Below are 23162 nucleotides of genomic sequence, written 5' to 3'. Positions count from 1 at the left end.
TATACAACCGTTCGTTACATATTTGGTACTGTTGGAAACATGGGGATATTTTCTTTCATTCTTCATGAATACTTTGTAGGTACACGTGAAAATTAAGGAGATATTCACAAAAGAGAAAGTAAACAAAGAGAAAATATCATTGGTTTATGTGCCCTTATGAAATGTTGACATCGATTTCTTCTCGAAGATCCGTTCAGCTCGTATCTTCTTCCTAGCTTCACAATGCGGCGAACTGGGTAGCAAATGAGTGAGCTGGTGAGCTGCGATTCTTTTAAAAAGAGCTGTGAGCTGTCAGTTCACTTTTATGATTCGATTCATTGGAACAGCTCAGGAGCGAATTACCCAACTCTAATGGAGACGACTCTTCCAAATTTTAGTTATTTTTCACAATAAATTTACATGCCGACACTTTCGCTATTCTTGTCGATTCTTATAAAAAATTATTGGACGATCCAGAAAAATCAATAAATTATTTCGATTCTTTGATTATCATAGCTTTGAAATATGATATCAAATCTGTTGAAGTGTGAATTTCAAGCCAATTCGCGCTTATTCCACATTATTCTTCATAATTCAACTTGGCTGCAATCAATTCAATCCAATCCTAATTATTTCAATAGTATTTATCACTCAAAATATAAGACAAGACCTGACAACTGGGGGGGCTGCTTTTGTTAAAAAATGGACCAGTTTCTGATTGGCTAATTATGATGTTGATACCCGCACATTGTGAAAAGAAAAAATTTTGCAGGGTACGCGAGCAATGATGCCAAGTATGAAGAAAATCAAAAAACAAGTTTAATAAAATGTATAACTTTAGCTTACCAATGAACATTTTCAGAGAATGTTTCACTTTTTCAATCTCATTTGTAAAAAATGTATATAGTGGCAGCACTGTGTAATTAAAATCAGCATCAAGCCGTTTTTCTTTTTAGTGAATTAAAGTGTAACCAAAAAATATTTGTTAAATTAGTGTAAACTCGAAAGTGTGTTTAGTTTTACGAGAAGAATGAGCTATTGTGTTCCACACTGTGGTCGCATTAAGCATTTCTATCCAAACTTGACTTTTTCCGGTTTTGAAGAGATCCGGTAATACGTCAACAATGGATTCGATTTTGCTTTCAACATGATATATATCGTGTTTTGTCATCAAAGCTCAATTAATTGTTTCAAGCGTTAATGTATAATAAAAATTGCATTCACCAAAACATGTTTCATGTTTATTTCAAATCAAAAATCGAGTCTAAAAATTTTAATTACATAAATATTTTTTTTGAAGTATTTAAAAAATATGTAAATATGGCTACAGTGTAGCCGATAGGTTGGTATTTATTCCACCGGGCGAAAATGACGAGTAGGATGAATAAGAAGCCAGTTGTCAGTCTGGTCTTGTCCTAGCTCAAAATAGGTCACATCGGTAGTAACATGTGATTAGGGCATATCGCACGATAGACCCTTGCGAATGTTACAAAATATAATGCTCATTGCTCGGTTTTTTCAAAAGGGCACATCGCACGATATGCCCTAATCAAATGTTAGTACCGATATATGAGAATTCTCGGTTGATTTTCCAGAAGGCCGTAACAGCAAGTGACAATTTCTCTTTGTTTACTTTCTCTTCTATTAATTACAAAGCGGTTTACACGTTTATCACTTAACTCTTTGCATAGAATAATGCTCGAAACATTCGATTTCCAAACAGAGAAATCCGAAAAAACCTTTTTAGATCACATCACAATAATCGAAAGAGAAAGTGAACAAAGAGAAACTGTCACTTGCTGTTACGGCCTTCTGGAAAATCAATCGAGAATTGTATTCCCCCACGGAAAATAACTGTTTTGAAGAATCCGAAAATTCATTAAATTAGAGCAAATTCAGCAGCTGCAAGATTCATATGGGTGGTCTATAATGTAAATGAAACTGAAACAAACGTATCCCCAGCAATCCGTTTTAGTTTTATTTATTCGACCAGTTCTACTGTCAAATTTAAAACTGGTATACACTGCCGTTCTATTTTTTTCTATATTTGAAACACAGATAAAACGTTGCTGGGGTTGCCAGTTTATTTTGTTATAATTTCTAGATTTAAATTTTAAAACTGACATAAATTATGCATCTAGAACTACAACACTCCTGAATATGCCCTTATCAATTTCATTTTGAGAATCGTATCTCTACTATGGCAGACGAGAACGCTCTAATCATTCCGGAACGACTCGGAAACAAATTTTCGAACAGTTTCCATAACTGTTCGAACACGTGAAATTTGACAGCTAGCTTTGAATGCTTCTTTTGTTTTTCTTTCGGTTCGATTTCTCTACGCGTGTGGCAGTGCTCTTGAGGCCGAAATAGTTTTGTCCATCATAATTCGGTACATGTGCTTCATTATAAAATTTGATTTCGCTGAAAATTTATAATTGTGCTTCTGATTTTAGCGATGGGAAAAGCCAGAAAACCGAAAGTGCACAAAAACAAGCTGAATCCTACCGGATTGGTTGACGGGAACGCACTTATCGATCAAGAGCTATCGAACGGGAAATCGGACTCACCGATTCATGCCATAGCCGAGCAGTTGCAGTCATCCAGTGCAGAGGAAAAAATATGCGGTCTGCAGACACTCGCCACCATCTGCCAGAATGATGTGAACCTTACGGCCCTAGTTGAAAGTGACGTGGTCCGAATTGCTGCCTCGCTGCTAGTGGATCCCGATCAAAGCGTGCGGCATGCGACGGCTGGGGCATTTCGAAACTTATCGGTGCTTAGCGTTGAAATCTGTGAGTACATGGTAGACCAGGACGTGCTGACTCCTTTGCTGGCTCTATTGAACAAATATAACGGAGAATGGAAACCAACTATTGACCGAAACATGCATGATCAGTTGGATGAGAAGTCGGATACTTTTCTGCAAGCAGTAAATTTACTGTGGAATTTGTGCGAAAGTACCACGCTTGCATTGGACACCTTCAATCAGTCGCAGTTGCTGGAGAGTTTAGTCAAATGCTTAGATTGGCAAATTTATGGTAAAGAAATTGGTAAGTTTATCGATTCTAGCTGAGATAAACTTTATTTTAATGTATTTCTTTTCTAGCTGTTACAGTTGCACAATGTTTGCTTGTCATATCGGAGGATAACACTGCTTGTTGGAGAATACTACCTAACTTCGGGAATGAGTTATCATCTCTGCTGACATTGGATGGAGACAACTCATGCGTACTGCTTCGAACGGTTGCAGCAGGAATAATAGCAAATGTACCTGCTATTGGATCAATATATTTCAGTCAATTATTTGCAACACTGTCCAAAACTTTGGATGTCAATCATCGTCCCGTTCTGGGAAGCTTAACCAGTTCTCTTCCGTTGCTTAATCAAAAAGATGTAGTTCATTTGGAGGTAACCGACGACTCGCATATGGATCATGAATCGGCGGAACAAGCTTTTCAACGAAGACGCCGTGCTGATATGCCCTCGGAGGTGGAATTGGAGATTCGAAATGTAGGCTGGCTCCTACAGGCACAGCGAATCGCCGCTGAAATACTAACCAACATTTGTTCCACCGGGGAAGAAGAATGGCATGACGAAATGGACGACGATAATCTTTCAGACGCTGAAAGTGTTCATGACTATGAAACCACTGAACAGAATGATAGTCTTCAGAACACCGACAAGCTACCAACGGAAATCTTGGAAGCAATTAAATCATACGGATTTGTGGAGAAACTTTGGCAAAAAGCGCAACCAATAGCAGAAAATGTTCGTCAAATCTTGGTCGAAAACGATAAAAATTTGTTCAAGCGAGTAAACAACCTTCGAGCCTCTTCCATGCTCTGTCTACACAATTTGTGCAACAATATTTCCACCGAAGATCTCGGTGGAGCAGAAGCAATCTATCAAGTGTGGTTAGAACTGGGTCAACAAGTTTTCCAAGGCGAGAAAAATCCCAGACTTTTGGAAGCATCCACTTCACTAATGCGTGCCACGCTGGAACATTTACGCAAAAATCCGGAGCTCTTCCGTCAAATGACGGAAACTGATCTTCAGCTAATGCTAACCGGAGTTACCGATTGTCATGATCCAGAAATTCGTGCCAACTGGTTGCGTATGCTTGGCCTTTTGGGGTGTCTTCTATCCGAACCATTAATTAAATTAATCATCAATTTTGTCCTCACCACATGCCTAAAGGAACAAGATTTGTGGACCATTTCCGAAGCTATGGATTCTATGATGGATATATTTTCCGAAAACGATTGGAATCAGATCGTGCATGATTTGGATATGGTGACGAAATGTAAGGAATTGGATCGCAGGATGAAAATCAAACTGAAACAAAACAAACGGGAGTTGAATGAACGATATCCGGCTGTCTGCACCGTGCGAACAAATCTCTGTCGGTTCTGCAAATATCTTGAAACCGAAATGAAAAAATTTAGACCTTCCGCCGAAGTTTGAAATGGGTTTGGTGAAGCCTTCTAGTGATTGCGTGAACAGCATATATTTAATGTTATATATATGAGAAAATAGAACTAGTTTTCCTCTATATCTTTAGTCGTTAGGTGTGATAGAGAGACTAAATAAAGTTTATCATTTTTTGGTAGAATCAAGTAGAGGACAAAGTTTGGAGATGTCATTCATTTCAACGAGCCTGAATATCACTTGTCCTCTGCTCTGTCACCTTGGAGCGAAATCAATCTTCAGTTCAGCAACGCCATCGTACAGCGTCTCATTCAACATGTCATGTCAATTGTATGGGTGCGCAGTGCTGCTATTTTGGCGCGTACGAATTTGACATTTCTCTCCCCTACTTCTATGTACGAGATTCGATGCGGACTCGCCTGAGAGCGCCATACTCGCAAAAAAGGATGTTGCCAAAGATTTGTTCGGGAAATGTGAGAGCTGGATATCTTGTTAATATGATGTCTTTGGTACGTATTACTTCTGTTCGGTTTAGAATCGTTCTAATTTGTTTATACAGGTGTGACGGTTTCGTTTACTAAGAAATGGATAATCACCCCGATTCTGCAACCCGACGGATTTGCGATACGAACGAATCTACACTTTCGTTCGAGTTGCATTCTTTATTCCGTTCGACTTCGACTTTTACTGGATCAAGTCATCAAGTCAAGGCAAAAGGTGGTCATATCGAGCAAAAGAGAATTGATTCTGAATTTTGTATTATTTTTACACATTTTGTACCTTGAATTAAGTAAAAGTAATTTTCCAAACTGAATTTATGGCCTTTTTAATTGGTTACACTTCGAGTGCCGGACCCTGTAGAAGCATCGTAAACACTTGGCACATGAATATATCTAGCGAATATGGAACACTCAAATAAAAATTCACAATCGATTCACTTGAAAAATCACGTAGAATGGTTTCAAATGTCAAATTGAATATTTTACGTGACGAAAATGAATGTTATACGAACATCCCCTAAAATGAATAGAGTCATCAAATAAGGTTTACGTGAATTGACCAAACGTCAAACAATCTACGTGAATTTCCAGTGATAAAAACTCGATTTTGAAAATGGCGAGCAGTGGCCCTCGAAGTGTAAGTAGTGTAAATATTTGCGAGAAAAGTTATTTAATTACAATTCTTTACTCCATCGACCGGACCATTCCAGTATGAAAGTTTCCATGTGTTCAACTGGACCGAGTGCCTGCGTGAGTTCGGAAGTTTACCTGCTCCTGCCGAATGCTTCAAACAGGCCGTCGGTATGAAGCTAGAGACACTGGAACCATGTAATGCGACTTCAACCTGCATCGGTAGTGTTGTGGGAGTTCTTGGATCTCGACTTCGGCTTCGGTTGGATGGCAGTGACAACATAAACGATTTCGGAAGGCTTGTCGATTTCAGATACCACGACGTTATTAGTTGCTTTTTAAGCCATTGGAATTATATGACAATTTTCTGAAATAAATGTTTTATATTTCATGGCATGTTTCATTTCATAAATTTATATAAAAATCTGTAATCTCCCTTTTGACTTCAACCAATATATAAAATAGTAATTATCTGGTATCTAAATTGGATATGAACTGATAGATAAATGTGATATGAACAGTACATTACATTTTACCTATGAAACACGTAACTTTTACTGGATTATGCATTAAACAGCTTTTAAATGCCAGTCCATTAAAACCTACGTGAAAAGTAGGGTGGAAAATATTCACATAACCTTTCACGTAACTATAATATGATTATTATTTTGAGTGAAGGTTTTTCGGAAATGATATCCAAGTTTTCCGTTAAGGTTATGTGTAAATACTTCTATTAGCCATTTTTATATAACGTTTTTTCTACACTTTTATAGAAACAGTATTATTCCCCCAAAAATTCGCTGGTAAAAAACCCAAACGATTTCATAACAGAAACATTGAAATGTTAAAGAAAGCAACGAGTTGATGATTTTGAATGCCTACAAGCGTTCAAAAAACAAGCTCTTGTGGAGACTAGTAAAGGTAAATTTTGGTTTAAATCAGAAATACTATAAATAAATTTTTAAAATTTTCAAGATAATATTAAATCAATGAAAAATGTATTGGAAAATTAAAGCAGGTTTTAATATATTCTTGTTATTTTTGCATCGAAATTTCAATTAAAATAAATTTGAAAATTTTTGCATGTTCGAATGATCTTCACTATTGTTAAATTAACCAGATTTCCAAGTTTCGAAAGAACCAGAAGTGAAATGTCAAAAATACAATGGAACTAGTTAAAACAATAAGTACAATGTTAAAATAAGATGCTTTAACGGTTATGCTAAACATTCCATTTGTAGTAGTTATTTATACCATATACAGTTCAATATTACTATTCTAGAGCCAAAACCATTCATAGTAGAAGTGAACTTGCATGTTGTTAACATCATCTGATTTTATTGTTTGCTGAAAAGCACTATACTCATTCCCGCTTGTGAGGAATTCTGGCAACCGTCAGAAGGCTGGCTGCATTCCAGCTGCTGTCAAAATTGTCCAGGCGAAATTGCGTCATTATCTCGCCGTACGTGCTTGTTTATTTCCCTCCTCCTTCTTTTTTCTTTTTTTTTATTCGACTTCATTTGATTTTCGTCAATCCCGCATGTACATACAAAAAACGAATGTTGAGAGGAGGTAAATTAGATTGAAATATGGATATGTTTGGTAGTGAGAAAGCATTGTTATTGGTAATAACATTTTCCATGGTTAGTATATATGAAGGGCAATAACTTATTGCCTTTCATATGTACTTTTTATTGAAAAAATAAAACCAAGTCTCCTAAAATGTAGAACCGATTCAAAACGGTTCTGCCAATCTTGTATGGCATGAATCCGACAGAAAAAGAACCGTTAATAACCGCTAGGCGAAATTCTCTGCCGGAAACGGTTGTTGCATTGTTGCCAGACTGGCAGACATAACCAGCCGTCTGGGAGGAAATCTGCCCGCCGAGTACAAGTGGGTATGGTTAAACTATAACCCCCACTCAAAATAATAATCACGTTATAGTTACGTGAAAAGTTATGTGAATATTTTCCACCCTACTTTTCACGTAGGTTTTAATGTACTGACATTTAAAAGCTGTTTAATGCATAATCCAGTAAAAGTTACGTGTTTCATAGGTAAAATGTAATGTACTGCTCATATCACATTTACCTATCAGTTCATATCAAATTTAGATACCAGAGAATTATTATTTTATATATTGGTTAAAGTCAAAAGGGAGATTTCAGATTCTTATATAAATCTAGGAAATGAAAAATAAAACATTTATTTCAGAAAATTAGCATAGAATTTAATGGCTGAAAATAAAAAGAAACTAATAACGTCGTGGGATCTCGAATCGGCAAGTCTTCAGAAATCGTGTTGTCACTGCCATCCAACCAAAGCCGAAGTCGAGATACGAGAACTCCCACAACACTACCAATGCAGGTTGAAGTCGCATTACATGGTTCCAGTGTCTCTAGCTCTAGCTTCATACTGATTTTGAACTCGTTTTTCGGTAGACGAACGATCTGTTTGAAGCATTCGGGAGGAGCGCGAACTTCCGAACTCACGCAGTTAAACACATGGAAACTTTCATACTGGAATGGTCCGGTCGATGTAGTAAAAAATTGTAATTAAATAACATTTCTCGCAAATATTTACACTACTTACAATTTGAGAACCACTGTTCGCCATTTTCAAAATCGAGTTTTTCACACTGAAAATTCACGTAGATTGTTTGACGTTTGGTCAATTCACGTAAACCTTATGTGATGACTCTATTCATTTTAGGGGATGTTCGTATAACATCCATTTTCGTCACGTAAAATATTCTATTTGACATTTGAAACCAATTTACGTGATTTTTCAAGTGAATCGAACGTGAATTTTTATTTGAGTGCCCCATATCTCGGTTAATTTTTCAAAAGGGCGTATAAGCAAGTGACAGTTTCTCTTTGTTTACTTTCTCTTCTATAAATTACCATGCGGTTTCCACGTTTATCACTCAACTCTTTGCATGAAATGAATAGTGATATCAAAGAAAATATTTTTGATCACATCACAATAATCTAAAGAGAAAGTGATTAAAGAGAAACTGTCACTTGCTTATACGCCCTAATGAAAAATCAACCGAGATATGGTAGCTGAAAACAGATTCAGTCATCTCTGAGAATTCAGTATGGGTTCCGTATTGGAATATTTGACTCCGATTACCGGTATGTACAACTAATACATTATTATTTTTTCTAAACTGTCATTTTTTATGTATGTTGGCAGTTTATGCAAAAACCCTTAGTTAGATTTTTAGAGAGATCTCTGCTGTCTCTAATCGATAGAATGACCTTAAGGGTAAGATGAAAATAAATATCAGTTGATTTTTCAGATGGCCGTAAGAGCAAGTGACAGTTCCTCTTTTGATTATTGTGATGTTATTATAAAGATTTTCTTGGGTTTCACAATTCTGTTTGAAAGTCGAAAGTTTCGAGTATCATTTTATGCAAAAAGTTGAATGATAAACGTGGAAACCGCTTTGTAATTAAGAGAAGAGAAAATAAACAAAGAACAACTGTGGTTGCGAAATGGTTCACAGCCTTAGTGTCAGTAGGATCCATAGTACTAGCCATGCAATGATTCTGTACACTAAGGCTGTGAACCATTTCGCGGTTAATTTTAACTTTTGGTTAAAATCTGACACTCGAGTGGTTAATTTGATGTTGTCAAAAATAACCCTGCTCGAGAGCATGGTTATTTTTGACAGATCGATAGTTGTTTTCCAACACTGAAAAAAATCTCGCAATGAAAATTCTAATACTAATTCTTTAGTTGAAATTATTTCCAGTGGAAAATAAACCCAAATAACTTTCCGTCCGTCAAATTTTGAAATGGGCCACAGTTTTAGTCAAATTTAACTACTCGACATCAAATAACCACTCAAGTGTCAGATTTTAACCAAAAGTTAAAATTAACCGTGAAATGGTTCACAGCCTAAGAATCGGCTGCGAAGTCTGTTGAAACAGAAAGGCCAAATTCCACAAAAGGAATGTAATGGACTTTGCTTTTTTTGATACTATAGCCCTACATGTCACCCTGTAATTTCGGATCTTGATGAGAATTTAAAAATCTAACCAAAGTTCGTAAAAATTAACCGATCCATCTCCGAGAAAATTAGGTGCACATTTGCGTCATACACATACACACTTAATTAAAACTTAAACAAAAAAATGCCAACATTTTCACAGCCGAGTGATTTTTTAGAAGGCCGAATGAGCAAGTGACAGTTTCAAAGCGGCATACGGCACAATCGATCGAGAACAGCTATGGCAGATCATGCACGAATATAGCTTCCCGGATAAACTGACGCGATTCGTCAAAACAACGATGGATAGAGTGATGTGCTACGTCCGAGTATCTGGGACGCTCTCGAGTCCCTTCGAATATCGGAGAGGGCTACGGCAAGGTGATGGACTCTCTTGTATCTTGTTGAGTGTCACCCTACCTCCCACCACGAACATTGATAGACGGTGACGATATCGAGGTGGTTGACGAGTTCGTGTATTTGGGCTCATTGATGACCGCCGATAATGATACCAGCAGAGAAATCCAGAGACGTATTTTGGCAGGAAATCGTGCATACTTTGGACTCAGAAAAACCCTTCAATCGAGAAAAGTATCGCACGAAATTGACCATCTACAAAACGCTCATTAGACCGGTTGTTCTCTATGGCCACGAGACCTGGACTATGCTGGCAGAGGACCAACGCGCCCTCAGTGTTTTCGAAAGAAATGTACTGAGGAGCATCTATGGCGGAGTACAGATGAAAAACGGAACGTGGAGACGGCTTATGAATCACGAATTGCAACGGCGGCTAGGAGAACCACCCATCGTACGGACAGCTAAAATCGGACGTCTACGGTGGGCTGGGCATGTCAAAAGGATGTCGGACGACAGTCCAGTAAAAATGGTTCTTGAATCTAATCCGACTGGTACAAGAAGAAGAGGAGCGCAGCGAGCAAGGTGGATCGATGGGTGATCTTAGAAGCATCCGTGTCTTGAGTGGCTGGCTACGAGCAGCCATGGACCGAGTTATGAGGAGAAATATCCTTGATACAGCCAAGAACACCTCAGGGCTATAGCTGTTAGGTAAGGTAAGGTGATAGGAAAAAAGTTGTTCATGAAAATAATTCGTGGTCCCCAAAAACTACTTGGTGAACTCCCAGAGGTCCGCGGACCACAGGTTGGAAATAACTGTTCTAGAGGCTTACATTTTGTGTGCAATCAAACTAGATTTGGATGTGATATATCGTTACATTGCAGTCACTTTCGTAAATATTCTACTCTTAGTACATTTTATTTCATTTCTTTCAGGATATACAACTATACTAACAATAATTTCCCGTTATTCGGCTGATGTGCTGCGTGCTCGTGTAAATATGTATCTAACAGCACTTCCTAAACATGCACGTAACAAACAATTGGCCTGCAACAGTAGGTATCTTCTACTGAATAAAACCGTTGAAAATGATTAATTTTACGTGGCAAATATTGTACCCTTAGTTGATATAAATACTGTTCACGGTTTTAGGTTTCTATTTTCCTGGTGTTAACTTGTCGACTGCTGTCAGTTACATTTACTGTAGGCACTTTCTCGTTACTCTCCTAAAAATTGGTCTCGTTTGCTATCATGTTAATCTTCTCGATCGCAATCAAACAAAATTAGTTAAAATAGAAACAAAATGTGAACAAATGTTTTATAAAATTACTAAATTTTAAAGATTACAATATCTTAAAATGGCCTTTTTGAATTAGGATTAAATGTTGCACTAAAATATTAATGTAATATTATAATCACAAGTGCAACGTTTCTAAACAGTTCTAAATAAAAAACAAATTTAAATATCATCAATAATAGATTGCACTACTCCTAGTTCTCATTGAAATCATGCTATAAACCAATCCTGTTTAGTTTTTATTTCCTGTCCATCCGTACTTGCGGCGAAATATTGCGGCTAACTTTCTTTTTATAAGACAAATCCTTATTAACTTGACTGCCACCTACCTTAAACAACTCACAAAACGGAAGAGACATACAAGTTTTATTATCTTTGTTACTGTATGAAATTAAATACCTCTGCTCTTTGAGAGTCTGAAGAACTGCTAACCACAGTAGAGTTGAATATCGTAGTGGATGTAATTTAAATTCCTCTTCTACACACTATATTGGGTGAAAGGCGTGGGTTCACACGAGTGAATTGCTATTGCTTTTCATTCACAAAAAAAAATTCATCATGTTAATCAAATCACTGCAGAAGCACGGCGGACCAGGTTTCCTAGTGCTCACCATATTCACGCAGTTCGCGATTTCCCAACTCCAACGGCGGCCGGTAATTGTTGATTACCTTGCCGTACTCGAACGTCTTGTGGAGCGAATCGTCGCAAGGACACTCCTCGCGGGCATCGTAGCAACGCATCTCACGGAACAGTTCCAGCTGTTCGTGGGATACCTCAATCGGTTCCTTGAACAGGATCCAGGTTACCGACTCCGAGCACGGTGGCGTCGTCAGTGACCCGAGATAGGTCCAGTAGGCCTTGCTTTCCGGCAGCAGATGGGCCGGGTCCAGCGGATTGGTTAGGGTGACCTGGAAAGAGAACAAAAAGTATGGTTAGAGTTCATTTTGACGGTATCATACGCTATTTGTCTAGTATTTCTATACATTTAGAAGATATGCAGTGTCGATAGCATTTCTATACGAAACGTAAACTCAAAATACGATGGTTTAAGATTGTTCAGGTAGTTCACAAAGTGAAGTTTTGCATAAATTTGAATAGCACCCAATTAAATTGGTTGATACGATGTCTGATGGAAGTGCTAAAGATTTAAGTGTCATCCGTCGGATAACGGCTAACATTTATTTTACACCACTACTAATTTCTTTGTGAAAGGTTCGGTCTTGAGTAAAAGGCGGGTGGGTAATGTCAGAGACATAACTGGATGTCGTGAATACGAAAACAAATGACATGTTCCTTAACACTTCCGAATATCAAATAGTTGATCAATTGTATGAATTATGCAAGCATTCCCCTTTTCCACATTTTTCGCAAAAACAAAGAAGGCTTCACTTGATCTCGATTACTGTGAATTTCACACAGCGAAAAGTGCAAGAATCTAACCAAACTGTTTTACATTTGCACTAAACTGAGGATATTTTCTTTCGATTTGCGAACAACACATCCTAATAGTTCTTCAGAAAACTTTTAGAGCCATTAGAACGGCTGATTTTTTATAATGCTTTCCAACGATGCTTATTCATCCATCGAAATGACTGGCAGCTGTGACGTAATCGCTCTTGTCGAAAGCGAAACTAGCTGTGCAGACGACACAAAACACATCTGCTCGCAGTGGCGATAGAATCCAAACTGATTCAATTTTTGTTAAGAGATTTCCTTTTATTTGATTTCGTTTGTAGCTTTTTCACTAATGGGCGGTCCTAACGGCTATAAAAATAGCCGCATATAGAATTTCAATGTCGATTATTTCATTTCGGATTTGCATAATTTATTGAAAGAGACTATCAATATGCTGTAGGGATTCGTTTCTAGCATTCAGAAGGACCAAATTGAGGAACTCACTACGATATTCACCACTTTTGGAAACATTTTTCTTGAACGATTTGTTGTACAGCAGCAGCTATTTTCTTCTCTTCCTCAGAACGCGTTCTGATTGGCTGGTGTTGACATGGGTCAAATGAGATAGGTTTTTCAATAGTGTACTATTGAAATACTTCAATGCTCTTGCTATACACGTTTAAGTTGAAAAATTTCGATTCTATTGGTAGTTAGATTATATAAATCCTTCCACAGATCACTGAGCTATGAGCTTTCAAAATACGAGAAAGGCAAACGCGCCATATGAATTATACTCTTTGATACTCGTTTATACCAAACATTTCAGAAAAGTTTAATTTTGAACTATTTGAGATTATGTCACACAACTGAAAATTTTATCATAAAATTGTGATCATATTTCCGATGGCATGTAGCAAAAATTATGTTGATTCGTTAGATACAACAAGAGATATTCACGATCAAAAACTTATCACTCTCTCAGAGGGTAAATTTTGAAAAGGCACCCCATAGTAAAGTAAGTCGTATTCACGACAAAAATTGAGTAAACTTTCTTCACACAAGCCAGACAGAGTCCAGTTCTCTTTGAAGTGTATTATTTACATCCTGTAAATTGTGTGGTTTGTTGCGGTCAAGATGGAAGTGATTTAAATGTAGGAGCGTGAAATTACATCTGTAATCTGTAATTCAACCATCTCAAGAGTACTAAAAGTGTTCAAGAACAAGTTGATTCCCACGCGCAGAGCAGGAAGTGTGAATATACGCATTGGAAAGTGTAAAAGAATATTGCTATCCATGTGCCGGATCTATGCCAGCACCAAACCTGATCGAAAAGGTGTGAATAGTTCGTAAGGATCAAGAGTAAACCAAGTTAACTTGTGTTGGTAATTTGTGTATTACGTACATTTTATTTAGTACGTATGCCATAGATCTGTGTATTCATATATGCAGTGCACCGAGTTTATCAAAGAGGATTGCACGATTGAGATTCAAACAATCTTTTTTCACAATAATTTATTCTCAAATGAATGTTAAGCCTGACATCTTGGATAAAATATCAGTTTTGATCAATTTTTCACCAACGTTTGATGGAAAATTGCTTACACTCTATGAATGTAGATTTTAATTCCCTAATAAATAAGTTAGCAACACTGCTTGAATGCATTTGTATTAGATTGTGCTACACAAAATAAACTAAACTAAATATTTTCTGTTACAAATCAGTTTGCCGGAAAAATAAATAGTTTTACGACAACATTCCATATCCATTGCCTTTCGTGTGTTAAATTCAAGGTTCCTTTTTTGCCGAATTACTAATAGAAGGTACGTAAATCTTTATATCACAATAATATCTGCAAGAGGAAATCCATATAGGAATGTGCTTGTTGCTAATCAAATGTGTCAGTGGAAGTAAGCTGAAACTGAAATAATTTTTCTCGAGCAGTTTTAAGGAAAACGGAAGAGTTTTAGACTAAGATTTTCGCTTTTCTTGAACTGTAATTTTAAGCAGTATGAACCGATTGGTTTATTTTACAACCATGTGGAAAATTTATTGAGTAAAATCAGGAAAAGAAGCGCCGGAATTTGTTTTTACGCACACATTGTTGGCATTACTCATACGCTTGCAAAGAGTCTTGCTCCTTAAAGCTATACCGTTTCTACATTTGAACAAAACTAAGACAGTTCGTTTCCCCCAGTACACACATACAAATAAGCCCAATATATGAAAACCAGTGATGCCACGATTGCAGATTTATCTCCGAATGTACGGCAGCAGATTTTTATGCGCCCGAATACTTTCGAGGATTTTACTTACTATCATATGATGAATGGACATTTTTGAAATTTACATCTTTCGAACATTTCACTTTCATTTTTGCTCGCTAAAAAGATATTGTCCCAGCCATTGAATCAGTTTGATTGCACTAACTTTTTGAAACCGATTTAGAAATTTAAACTGACATCCCTGATGTGAACGGCATGTGGCATTTGCACTAATATGTCGGTTTCGCTTGAAAAAACTGAAACTGACCCAGGGTAGGTTCTTGATGAAACACTTTTCACGAAACTGTGTTGGTTTCGCATTAAGCAACGGGGATTTGAGTAAACATGATATAAAAAACAAGGTTTGACTCGATTGTCAGTTCAACAACATTGAAACTAGGTTCGAAACTGGCTTTAAACAAACAGCAGTTAGAGTAAAAATTGGGTTGAGTTTGGCATTATGCGAAAACGGCATTAGTGTGCGAACAAAAAACTGCTGCCAAAGTTTTAATTTGATTTCTTATTCTTGAAAAAGCATTAAACTGTTTTTTACAGTGTACATATTTGTTAGAGTTTCAAGTCGTCGGTTTTATGTTCAAGATTTTCTGCAGCTGCTTCTTTAGGTATAGCTAACATGCGATATGAATAAAGTGCATGTAAAAAAAAACATCCTTCACCTTTCAGTTTTCATTCATTCATTCTTGTGTCAAATCAGTCTTTCCACGATGTAGCATTAACACTGGTGGCAAAATGAAGCGGTTTTGGCTGTGTTTGTCATTTTCTCACGGAATTAAGTATGGCACCGGGATCCACACAAGTAAATATCGGAACAAAACATGGCTCAAAATTCTATTTCTGAGCTGATTTTTTTTGGATAAGTAGTTTAATTTTTCCAAGTTATAAAGTATTCCCGTCTTGGTAAATATGAAATAAAACTTTGTTCTCGGTTATAGCAACTGGACGGGATTCGACGGATGATCCTGAAACGCTCGATGTTTAGTTTTCTTCCCCAAATCTTGTTTTTCTGAAAAAAATGACAACCGCACTCATACATAGAAAAATCGCGCCACCTGTCCATTTACCATCGTACTCTCTATCCATTCAAAATTAACAGTTTGTCATACTGAAGGCGTGTTCAAAGTTTCATCCAAACCGGAGCAGTATCAGATTTCGTTCACCTTTTACTCCCAGAGACTTGAAATAATAGATAAGCAATAACTCTCTAATAATAACAACCTTTTAAAAATTGTTTCTTTGAAATAAGAGATTTTTCAGTGTAAAAGAACAACCAGATATAAGCTGGTAAGTGTATGTAGAATAAGAGAAATTCCTGAAATTTGCAACTTTTATCACATGAGAGCAGAAACCCAGAGAATCTATTCTTGATAAGTTTTTGTTTTCTTTCGAATGCCACAAAACACGACCCCTTGGTTGATTCTGTCCGGATAATGTACGATTCAGATAGCCCGTCTCCTTCCGTCACCGTTACCGGAACGTCGGCCTCCGTCAAAATTAATTTAATACATTCTTCATATGTCGACGAGACGTTCCATGCCGGTTACGTTACGTGTGAATGTATCCGTAAGAATGCATGACAGAAGGTGACGGACCGTCTGCATCGTACTTAAATAGGTACTATCAATCCCCTCTCAGTAGGCCGTTCTATTTTGTTGGTCGTTGCGCTCTTCTTGAACGACATACTGCACGAAATATTCGTTCAGTTTGCTGGAACGGTTTGTTGTTGTTTTTTCTCTTGCAAAAATAGTGTGAAAATTATGTGTTACCTTCATATAGAAAGAAATTTTGTTGTTATTCTACGTGAAGTAGCAGTATTGTGCAGGTATGTAGTGTTAGTTAAATAAAAAAAGTGAAAAAAAAACTTCAGAAATTCTTCAGTAAAACTAGTCCAACGGGGCTCCGACTCCTCATATTAAAAATGGCTCAACAACGGACCGCTTTCCGCGGGTTTGTTGAATGGCATTCGGTCCAACGATCTGTTTCAAAATCGGCAAACAAAAGTCCCGTGTTGGCCTCCCGTTGAACGATTGATCGGACGTTCATTGGACCAATGATCCAACGTATTCAACCAACGAAGGACCACCGTTCAACGTTTTTTTCTAAGAGGGTCTTCTAGTGAATCCCAGTTCTTTAACGCATCCAACGACCGGGTAAACTCAAACAGACTGAACTCGAAAGCAACTGGACGGTGACGCAGCACGGGAAGTTCTAATGGCGAGGTATTATAAGAAGAATACCTATTTAATTTTCTCCACGTTGATTGACTTCCCAATAAGTGTGTCAACAAATGCGTGGGTACCGAGCTAGGTGTCGCTTGTCAGCAGCACCCAAGGCAATCAAGAAAGTGGAATTGTAGTACTGCGCAGTAATTCTTCGTGCCCATCGTTGTGTAACAGTACGAAAACAACTCTTATCTAGAATTACATCGCCGTTCAAAAGGATGCGTTTGAAATTTAAGACCGTGCAACAAGTTATACACCGCATTTCACGTGGGCTCAATTTGCGTTATACAAAACCACTCGAAAAGATCAAGCCGTCGCCATCGCATTGGATTGCGTCGGAAAAGGAGAAATTTGCATCAGTTGGTTGATGTAAATCGATTACTTCTCGTGCATTCTCTACTATGACAATGATTCCATTCCATTTTTGCATCCAAGTCATGTGTGTTTGTGTTTGTTGTAGAGTGACTCAACAGATAAACCATTCTGATCTTTTGTCAGATAAAATCCAACTTCTTTATTGATTATTCCTACTAAAAATGTTGGTAAATCCACTAAACGAACAACTGTCGAAATGATCTTACACACTCCGCATAAAAAATAAGTCAGTCAACACGAAAAGTGAGTTGTTGGTCAATCCCGTTTGCACACTGGCCACTCTAATGAACGATTGGAGTGTACACACTGGAATTCTTGACGGGTAATGCAATCTTCCCCCGCAAGATCCGGTGGCTATTCTGTCCACATTATTGTGTGAACAACCAATTCGAGCAAATGTGAAAATATAATCCCAGGTCAGGTGCACTTGTGCTTTGTGTGTCTAGCTTTTGTAACACCTTTTGGTCGAGAATGACTAATGTCAACTGTCTTTCTTTCATACTACTCCGGTGCATTGATTAGACAGACGCAATGTTTAACGAGGAATGTCGATATTGGTCGATAGTCTGTTCCGTCTGGCGTGGTCCAATATTGTGCTTCTTCGCCGTAGATTGGTTTACGCTGGACAAAATGGACACAGATTAGGGCAATAACAGAAACTGCGCTTTGTTTAGATTAAACAAAAAATTCTATTCAATTGTCTGGCAAAAATGATGGAATAAAAACAAAATGCTTATTTTTTGCTATGCTATCGCTGCTAATTGACTGTGACAATAACAATACTTACTCGATCACCCTTGTGAGTGATGAACGGCAACAGTCGCGCAATGGTATCCAATTCGGGGTGTGGTTTGCCGACCTGAAAAAGAAAAAAAATAATATTATTGAGCGCTGGAATCAATCATCGAAGCAGAAAATGTCTTTATTTCAAGTTTAGAGATAACTTAGGTTGAGAGAAAGTACAGCAATGCGTCTATGCTCGAATGGTGTACAAAAATCTATCTTTGTAATAATTAACTCAAAAATAATACTTTTTTCAAAATTCGATAGATCCAAGAGGGCTGGTAGATTGATACTTCAAGCTATTCCTACTTCGAGAAATTTGACGTATCTGTAACGCACACGGATGCAGTGTGTATGGATATATTTATACATCAAATAAAAATGTGTACGAACCGCAGTTACGTTTGTCCGATCTTAACCTTAATTATCGACGAACGTTAGAAAAGATCGCAGCTGCAAATGCCAATTTCTCTTTGTTTACATTCTCTTTCAATTATTACGGAGTATTCTTGTATTTTCCAAGAAATTCTTAAATGTACATGAAAAGTAGAAGGTTTCAGTCATTATTCTATGTGAAGTGTTAGATAGAGGGATTGCCGTAATAATCGAAAGATAAATTAAACAAAACGAAACTGTCATTTGAATTTATCACCCTTATTCTGAATAACGACGTATCGTTTTTTCGTTCGTATTTCATTTGTATTCCCAATAACGCTAGCAAAATCAAAGGTAACTAGGATTCGGCCGAACCATATTCGATCGAAAAACCAATACGTCTTTATTCAGAATAAAGACGTATGTCTTCAATTATTTCGAAATCCGCATATTCCACTGCTTATAGACTATGAGTTATACCCCAAGTACCAAGAATAGTGATCGAAAATTCAAAATCTTAAAATAAGCTTCTCAGTCATCGCTGAATTGATTTTCACCAGCTTAGGTTTTAAAGGAAGGTTTTACAGATTTCTGGGTGTTAAATTTGCTCCGGATCTGACATCCATTTTCGGTATTATAGGGTAATGATTGTTAAAATTTTCAAACCGTGATAAGGTCAACAACGTAAAAATGCTTTTAAACAGAGCTAAGAACTGTTCCAATTTGTAGGTATTCTGAGGGCATGTTTAGGAGTTTTATAATTCTAGATGCATAATGATGCATAGTTTTGAAATTGGAAATTTTAACAAAAAAAACCCAGCAGAGTTTTACTTGTGTTTAAAGAAAAATAGAACCAGAGCAATCCACGCCACCAGTGTTTTTCAATGAAAAACGGCCTAAAACTGTTCGAATAAAATAAGTTATACCGGCTTGCTGGGAATCAGTTCCCATATAAAATTTCCAGCTGCTGAATTTGCTTTTAAGGGCATAATCAGAAGTGTTCTAGTTAAATATGGTATATAATCCAAGAAAAACTGGCAGAATAGAACTGGTATAATATCCAATAAAAAATGGCAGCCCCAGCAGTGTTTTACTCGTGTTTCAAAAATAAAACAGATTTAAATTTTGGAACTGACATAAATTATGCATCTAGAGCTGGAACACTCGTGAACATGCCCTAAGAGCAAATTCAGCAGTTAAAAGTTCTATATGGAAGATCCAGAATAGAACAGAAACTGGAACAAACGTGTCCCCAGCAAGCCGTTCTAGTTTTATTTATTCGACCAGTTCTTCTGTCAAATTTAAAACTGGTCTACGATACCGTTCTATTTTTTGTATATTTGAAGCACGAGCAGAGATGCCAGATATTTTCATAGAAAATCTGTATTACTTTGTATGAAAAATCTGTATTAATCTGTATTCACTAATATAATTCAATTCTTACAACAAAATGATGCTAAAGATGTTATTCCAATAGATTGTGATTGTAGGATGGTAGATTCAATCAGTCATTGCCGCGCTCACAAGAATATTCAATGACGAAATTTCATATTTCTTTAATTATTTTATTCATAACAATTGAATTGTAATTCAATATATTTATCTAGTTTGAAAATGTTGACTTCATAATTTGACATGGAATCTCAACGCCCAATATGCAACGTCAAGTCGGGTCATTCAACTCTGAGTTTAACAGTAAAGTTTCATGATGCTTTTACTTCCGTGAATATCAGTTCAAACTGATTTCAAAATATAATAAAAATGGATGTCACAACAGATTTCCATATTAATTTGTGATTTGTCCGTTGATTGATAGACTTTTATCTCGTCACTGGAATGAAATACTAAAAGATAGCTCAGACAGATATGTATCTGTGAGGTCTGTATAAATCTGTATTAAATTAAGGAAATCTGTATAAAATCTGTACACTGTATTAAATTTGTATGAGCATGTAAAAATCTGTATAATACAGATAAATCTGTATAATTGGCATCTCTGAGCACGAGTAAAACACTGCTGGGGCTGCCAGTTTTTCTTGTTATAAAATCCAGATTTAAATTTTGTAACTGACATAAATTATGCATCTAGAACTAGAACACTCCTGAACATGCCCTAAGAGCAAATTCAGCAGCTGCAAGATTTATATGGGTGGTCCATAATATAACTGAAACTGAAACAAACGTATCCCCAGCAAGCCGTTTTAATTTGATTTATTGAAACACGATTAAAACGCTGTTGGGGCGGCCAGTTTTTCTTGTTATAATTTCCAGATTCAAATATTAAAACTGACATAAATTATTCATCTAGAACTAGAATACTTTTGAACATGCCCTAAGGCTATTCGCAACGCTGTGATGGTTATCTGTTCTTAAATGACAGGCTGTCGTATAATTTAAAACTGTCAAAAATAGAATTCAAGCTTGATGATCTTAACGCAAAGATTTAAAATCTGTTCTACATTTGTCTGTTAATGTATTGGTGTTATGTCAACTCACTGTGATGTTTCAAATCAGAAACAAAAAAAAACAAAATAAAACGAATTTCTAGAAAAAATTTCTCGATGATAGTGAGGTACAGTGCTTTTAAATGATACTGTATTATTCAAATTTACCCTGGGATAGTTGTAAATTTCTCAGGCGAAACGACATAACATGGAATTTCATCCGAACTTGCATGACACAAGATCAGAGCATACCAATTAAAGCTTCAAATCGTTTTATGGCACTTTTTGTCTTGCTGTCTAGCAACAACCTACCCCTAGCATGCTTCTCATTGGACTGAAACGTTAGCTATAATTTTGCTTATATTTATAGATTCGCATGCTTCCAGCAGCTGCGCTTTAGCATCGATTGACCAATCAGAGCAATGCTTTCCCTTTGATATATCGCTTACTCCTTCAAAACCGTCGACTATGGCAGGGAAATCCAGTATGCCGGAGATTTTTTGCAGACAAAATAGGACAGTGCTTGCTATTAATCAACATTTCAATGATACACTATTAAAAATACACTGAGGTCTCTTTTTACGCGGGGAATACGTACCGCATAAAAAAAACCGCGCAAAAAAAAACCGCGTAACTTCGGAAATCCGCGTAAAAAAAACCGCGTAACTTCGGAAATCCGCGTAACTTCGAAAATCTGCGTAAAAAAAGCCGCGTAAAAAGAAACCGCATAAAAAAAAACCGCGTAAAAAGAGACCCCAGTGTACATGCCTATGAACATTCGAATCAATACGTAGAAATATTTCCAATCAAATGGTGACATAATATTAATAATTTATATAAAATTGACTGAGCTGTAATTGTTCAAAACCTGACCACATTTCTACGTGTATTTTTCATGAGTTTCTAGTTTGCACGCCTATATAGAAAACAAAAATGTGTTCCACATTAAAAAACTTAGTTAGGAAGTTGTCTGTTCAAAATGTTTCATTTTATAATCGACGTAAATATTTAAAGAGAAGAGTTTTCATTGAAGAATAATTATTTGAGTTTCGGAGAAAATTTTCTATGAAAGTATTTAGTTTCTCTGACCACAAGATCTACGTTAGGAATAAAACAAAATTGATGTTTACCTACAACAAAACGAACGCGTGACGTGAATGCAGCACTCAAAATTGTGTCGATCGTGGCGACATCTGCAAGTGTTCACCAGGCTGCTCATTTTGCTATTTGTCTAGTGAAAGATCCGATATTATGACTCAAAATTAAAGGAGAACACATTGACATTTAAAACTGTTTTCATGTACAACCTGAATGGCTCCGTTTTATTGTACTTCATGTACACCAGCATTTGAATAATTGAAGAATTATTCAGAACGCAAAGTACCATATATCTCCATCACTCCAAGCTCCGACACTTTAATGTTGCCTGTGTTGTGTCATCAGAAAGAGCGTCCGAACAGAACACTGATTTATTCAATTCCTTTTAATGAGATAATTACAGCCTGGATAAGCGACAGACGGCGTGACGCAATTGCACTGACGCAGAGCGCTTGTTGAACTTCTAAGTTCACTGCTGGCTTAATACTATTCTGCGGTTTGTATATAGGATACAGGTACCCACAATCATCTCATCTCTCCATCATTAATTCCATGATTTAGCCCGTTGGTTGGCTTTTTAAGTTCCTCGAATCAACTCAAATAAATTGAACACTGATGTTCTACTTTATTTATTAAAACAAATGCAATGAATTTAATTAATCCTTTTCAATAAAAATCGGTGGACGGTCCACAGACCAATGAGGTGACTATAGGTGCAATTGCTGCAAGTCTATGACAAACCCGTTGGCAACAGAACTAGACATGGTTGCCTATTTTTCTATTATATTATAATCATTCACGCGTTTAGACCTTGTCGCGGGACGCCGCGTCGCAGTAGACCTGCGCGGTTAACTAAATGCACTAACGCAAGATTGATCTAGGAAATTCTAAGTACCTTTTAGAGTGCTAAGTGAAGCATAGCGAGAAAAAAAAATACTGGGGTGGATATTCTAGAACACTGGGCTTTTCCTTTCCGGTGGCGGTTGGATTAATTTAAAC

At 36.9% G+C, this 23162-nt stretch overlaps 2 protein-coding genes across 3 annotated transcripts in view; one reads left to right on the top strand and one right to left on the bottom strand.

The window, feature by feature from the left end:
* The first annotated feature begins 2259 nt into the window (after positions 1-2259).
* Positions 2260-4610, top strand: LOC131427669 (HEAT repeat-containing protein 3). The gene is made up of 3 exons (XM_058591064.1): positions 2260-2371; positions 2436-3032; positions 3089-4610. The coding sequence occupies exons 2-3, from the start codon at positions 2438-2440 to the stop codon at positions 4444-4446; spliced, it is 1953 nt and encodes a 650-aa protein (XP_058447047.1). The 5' UTR covers positions 2260-2371; positions 2436-2437; the 3' UTR covers positions 4447-4610.
* A 6182-nt stretch (positions 4611-10792) lies between these two features.
* The window catches only part of LOC131427667 (carbonic anhydrase 2), a 63746-nt gene continuing 51376 nt past the window's right edge, over positions 10793-23162 (bottom strand). Inside the window, exons 3-5 of one of the 2 annotated variants that reach the window (XM_058591061.1) lie at positions 18251-18322; positions 11802-12099; positions 10793-11721 (exon numbers count right to left, since the gene is read on the bottom strand). In XM_058591061.1, coding sequence (XP_058447044.1) covers positions 11669-11721; positions 11802-12099; positions 18251-18322 — 423 coding nt within the window. In that variant the 3' untranslated portion in view covers positions 10793-11668. Of the gene's footprint in view, positions 12100-18250; positions 18323-23162 lie in introns of both variants that reach the window. The other variant, XM_058591062.1, reaches the window with a different exon arrangement.

This window comes from Malaya genurostris, chromosome 2 (genome assembly GCF_030247185.1).
Source record: "Malaya genurostris strain Urasoe2022 chromosome 2, Malgen_1.1, whole genome shotgun sequence".
NCBI classification, from domain to species: Eukaryota; Metazoa; Arthropoda; class Insecta; order Diptera; family Culicidae; genus Malaya; species Malaya genurostris.
The sequence above is the reverse complement of the archived record's forward strand: the minus strand, read 5'-3'. Positions and strand labels throughout refer to the sequence as shown.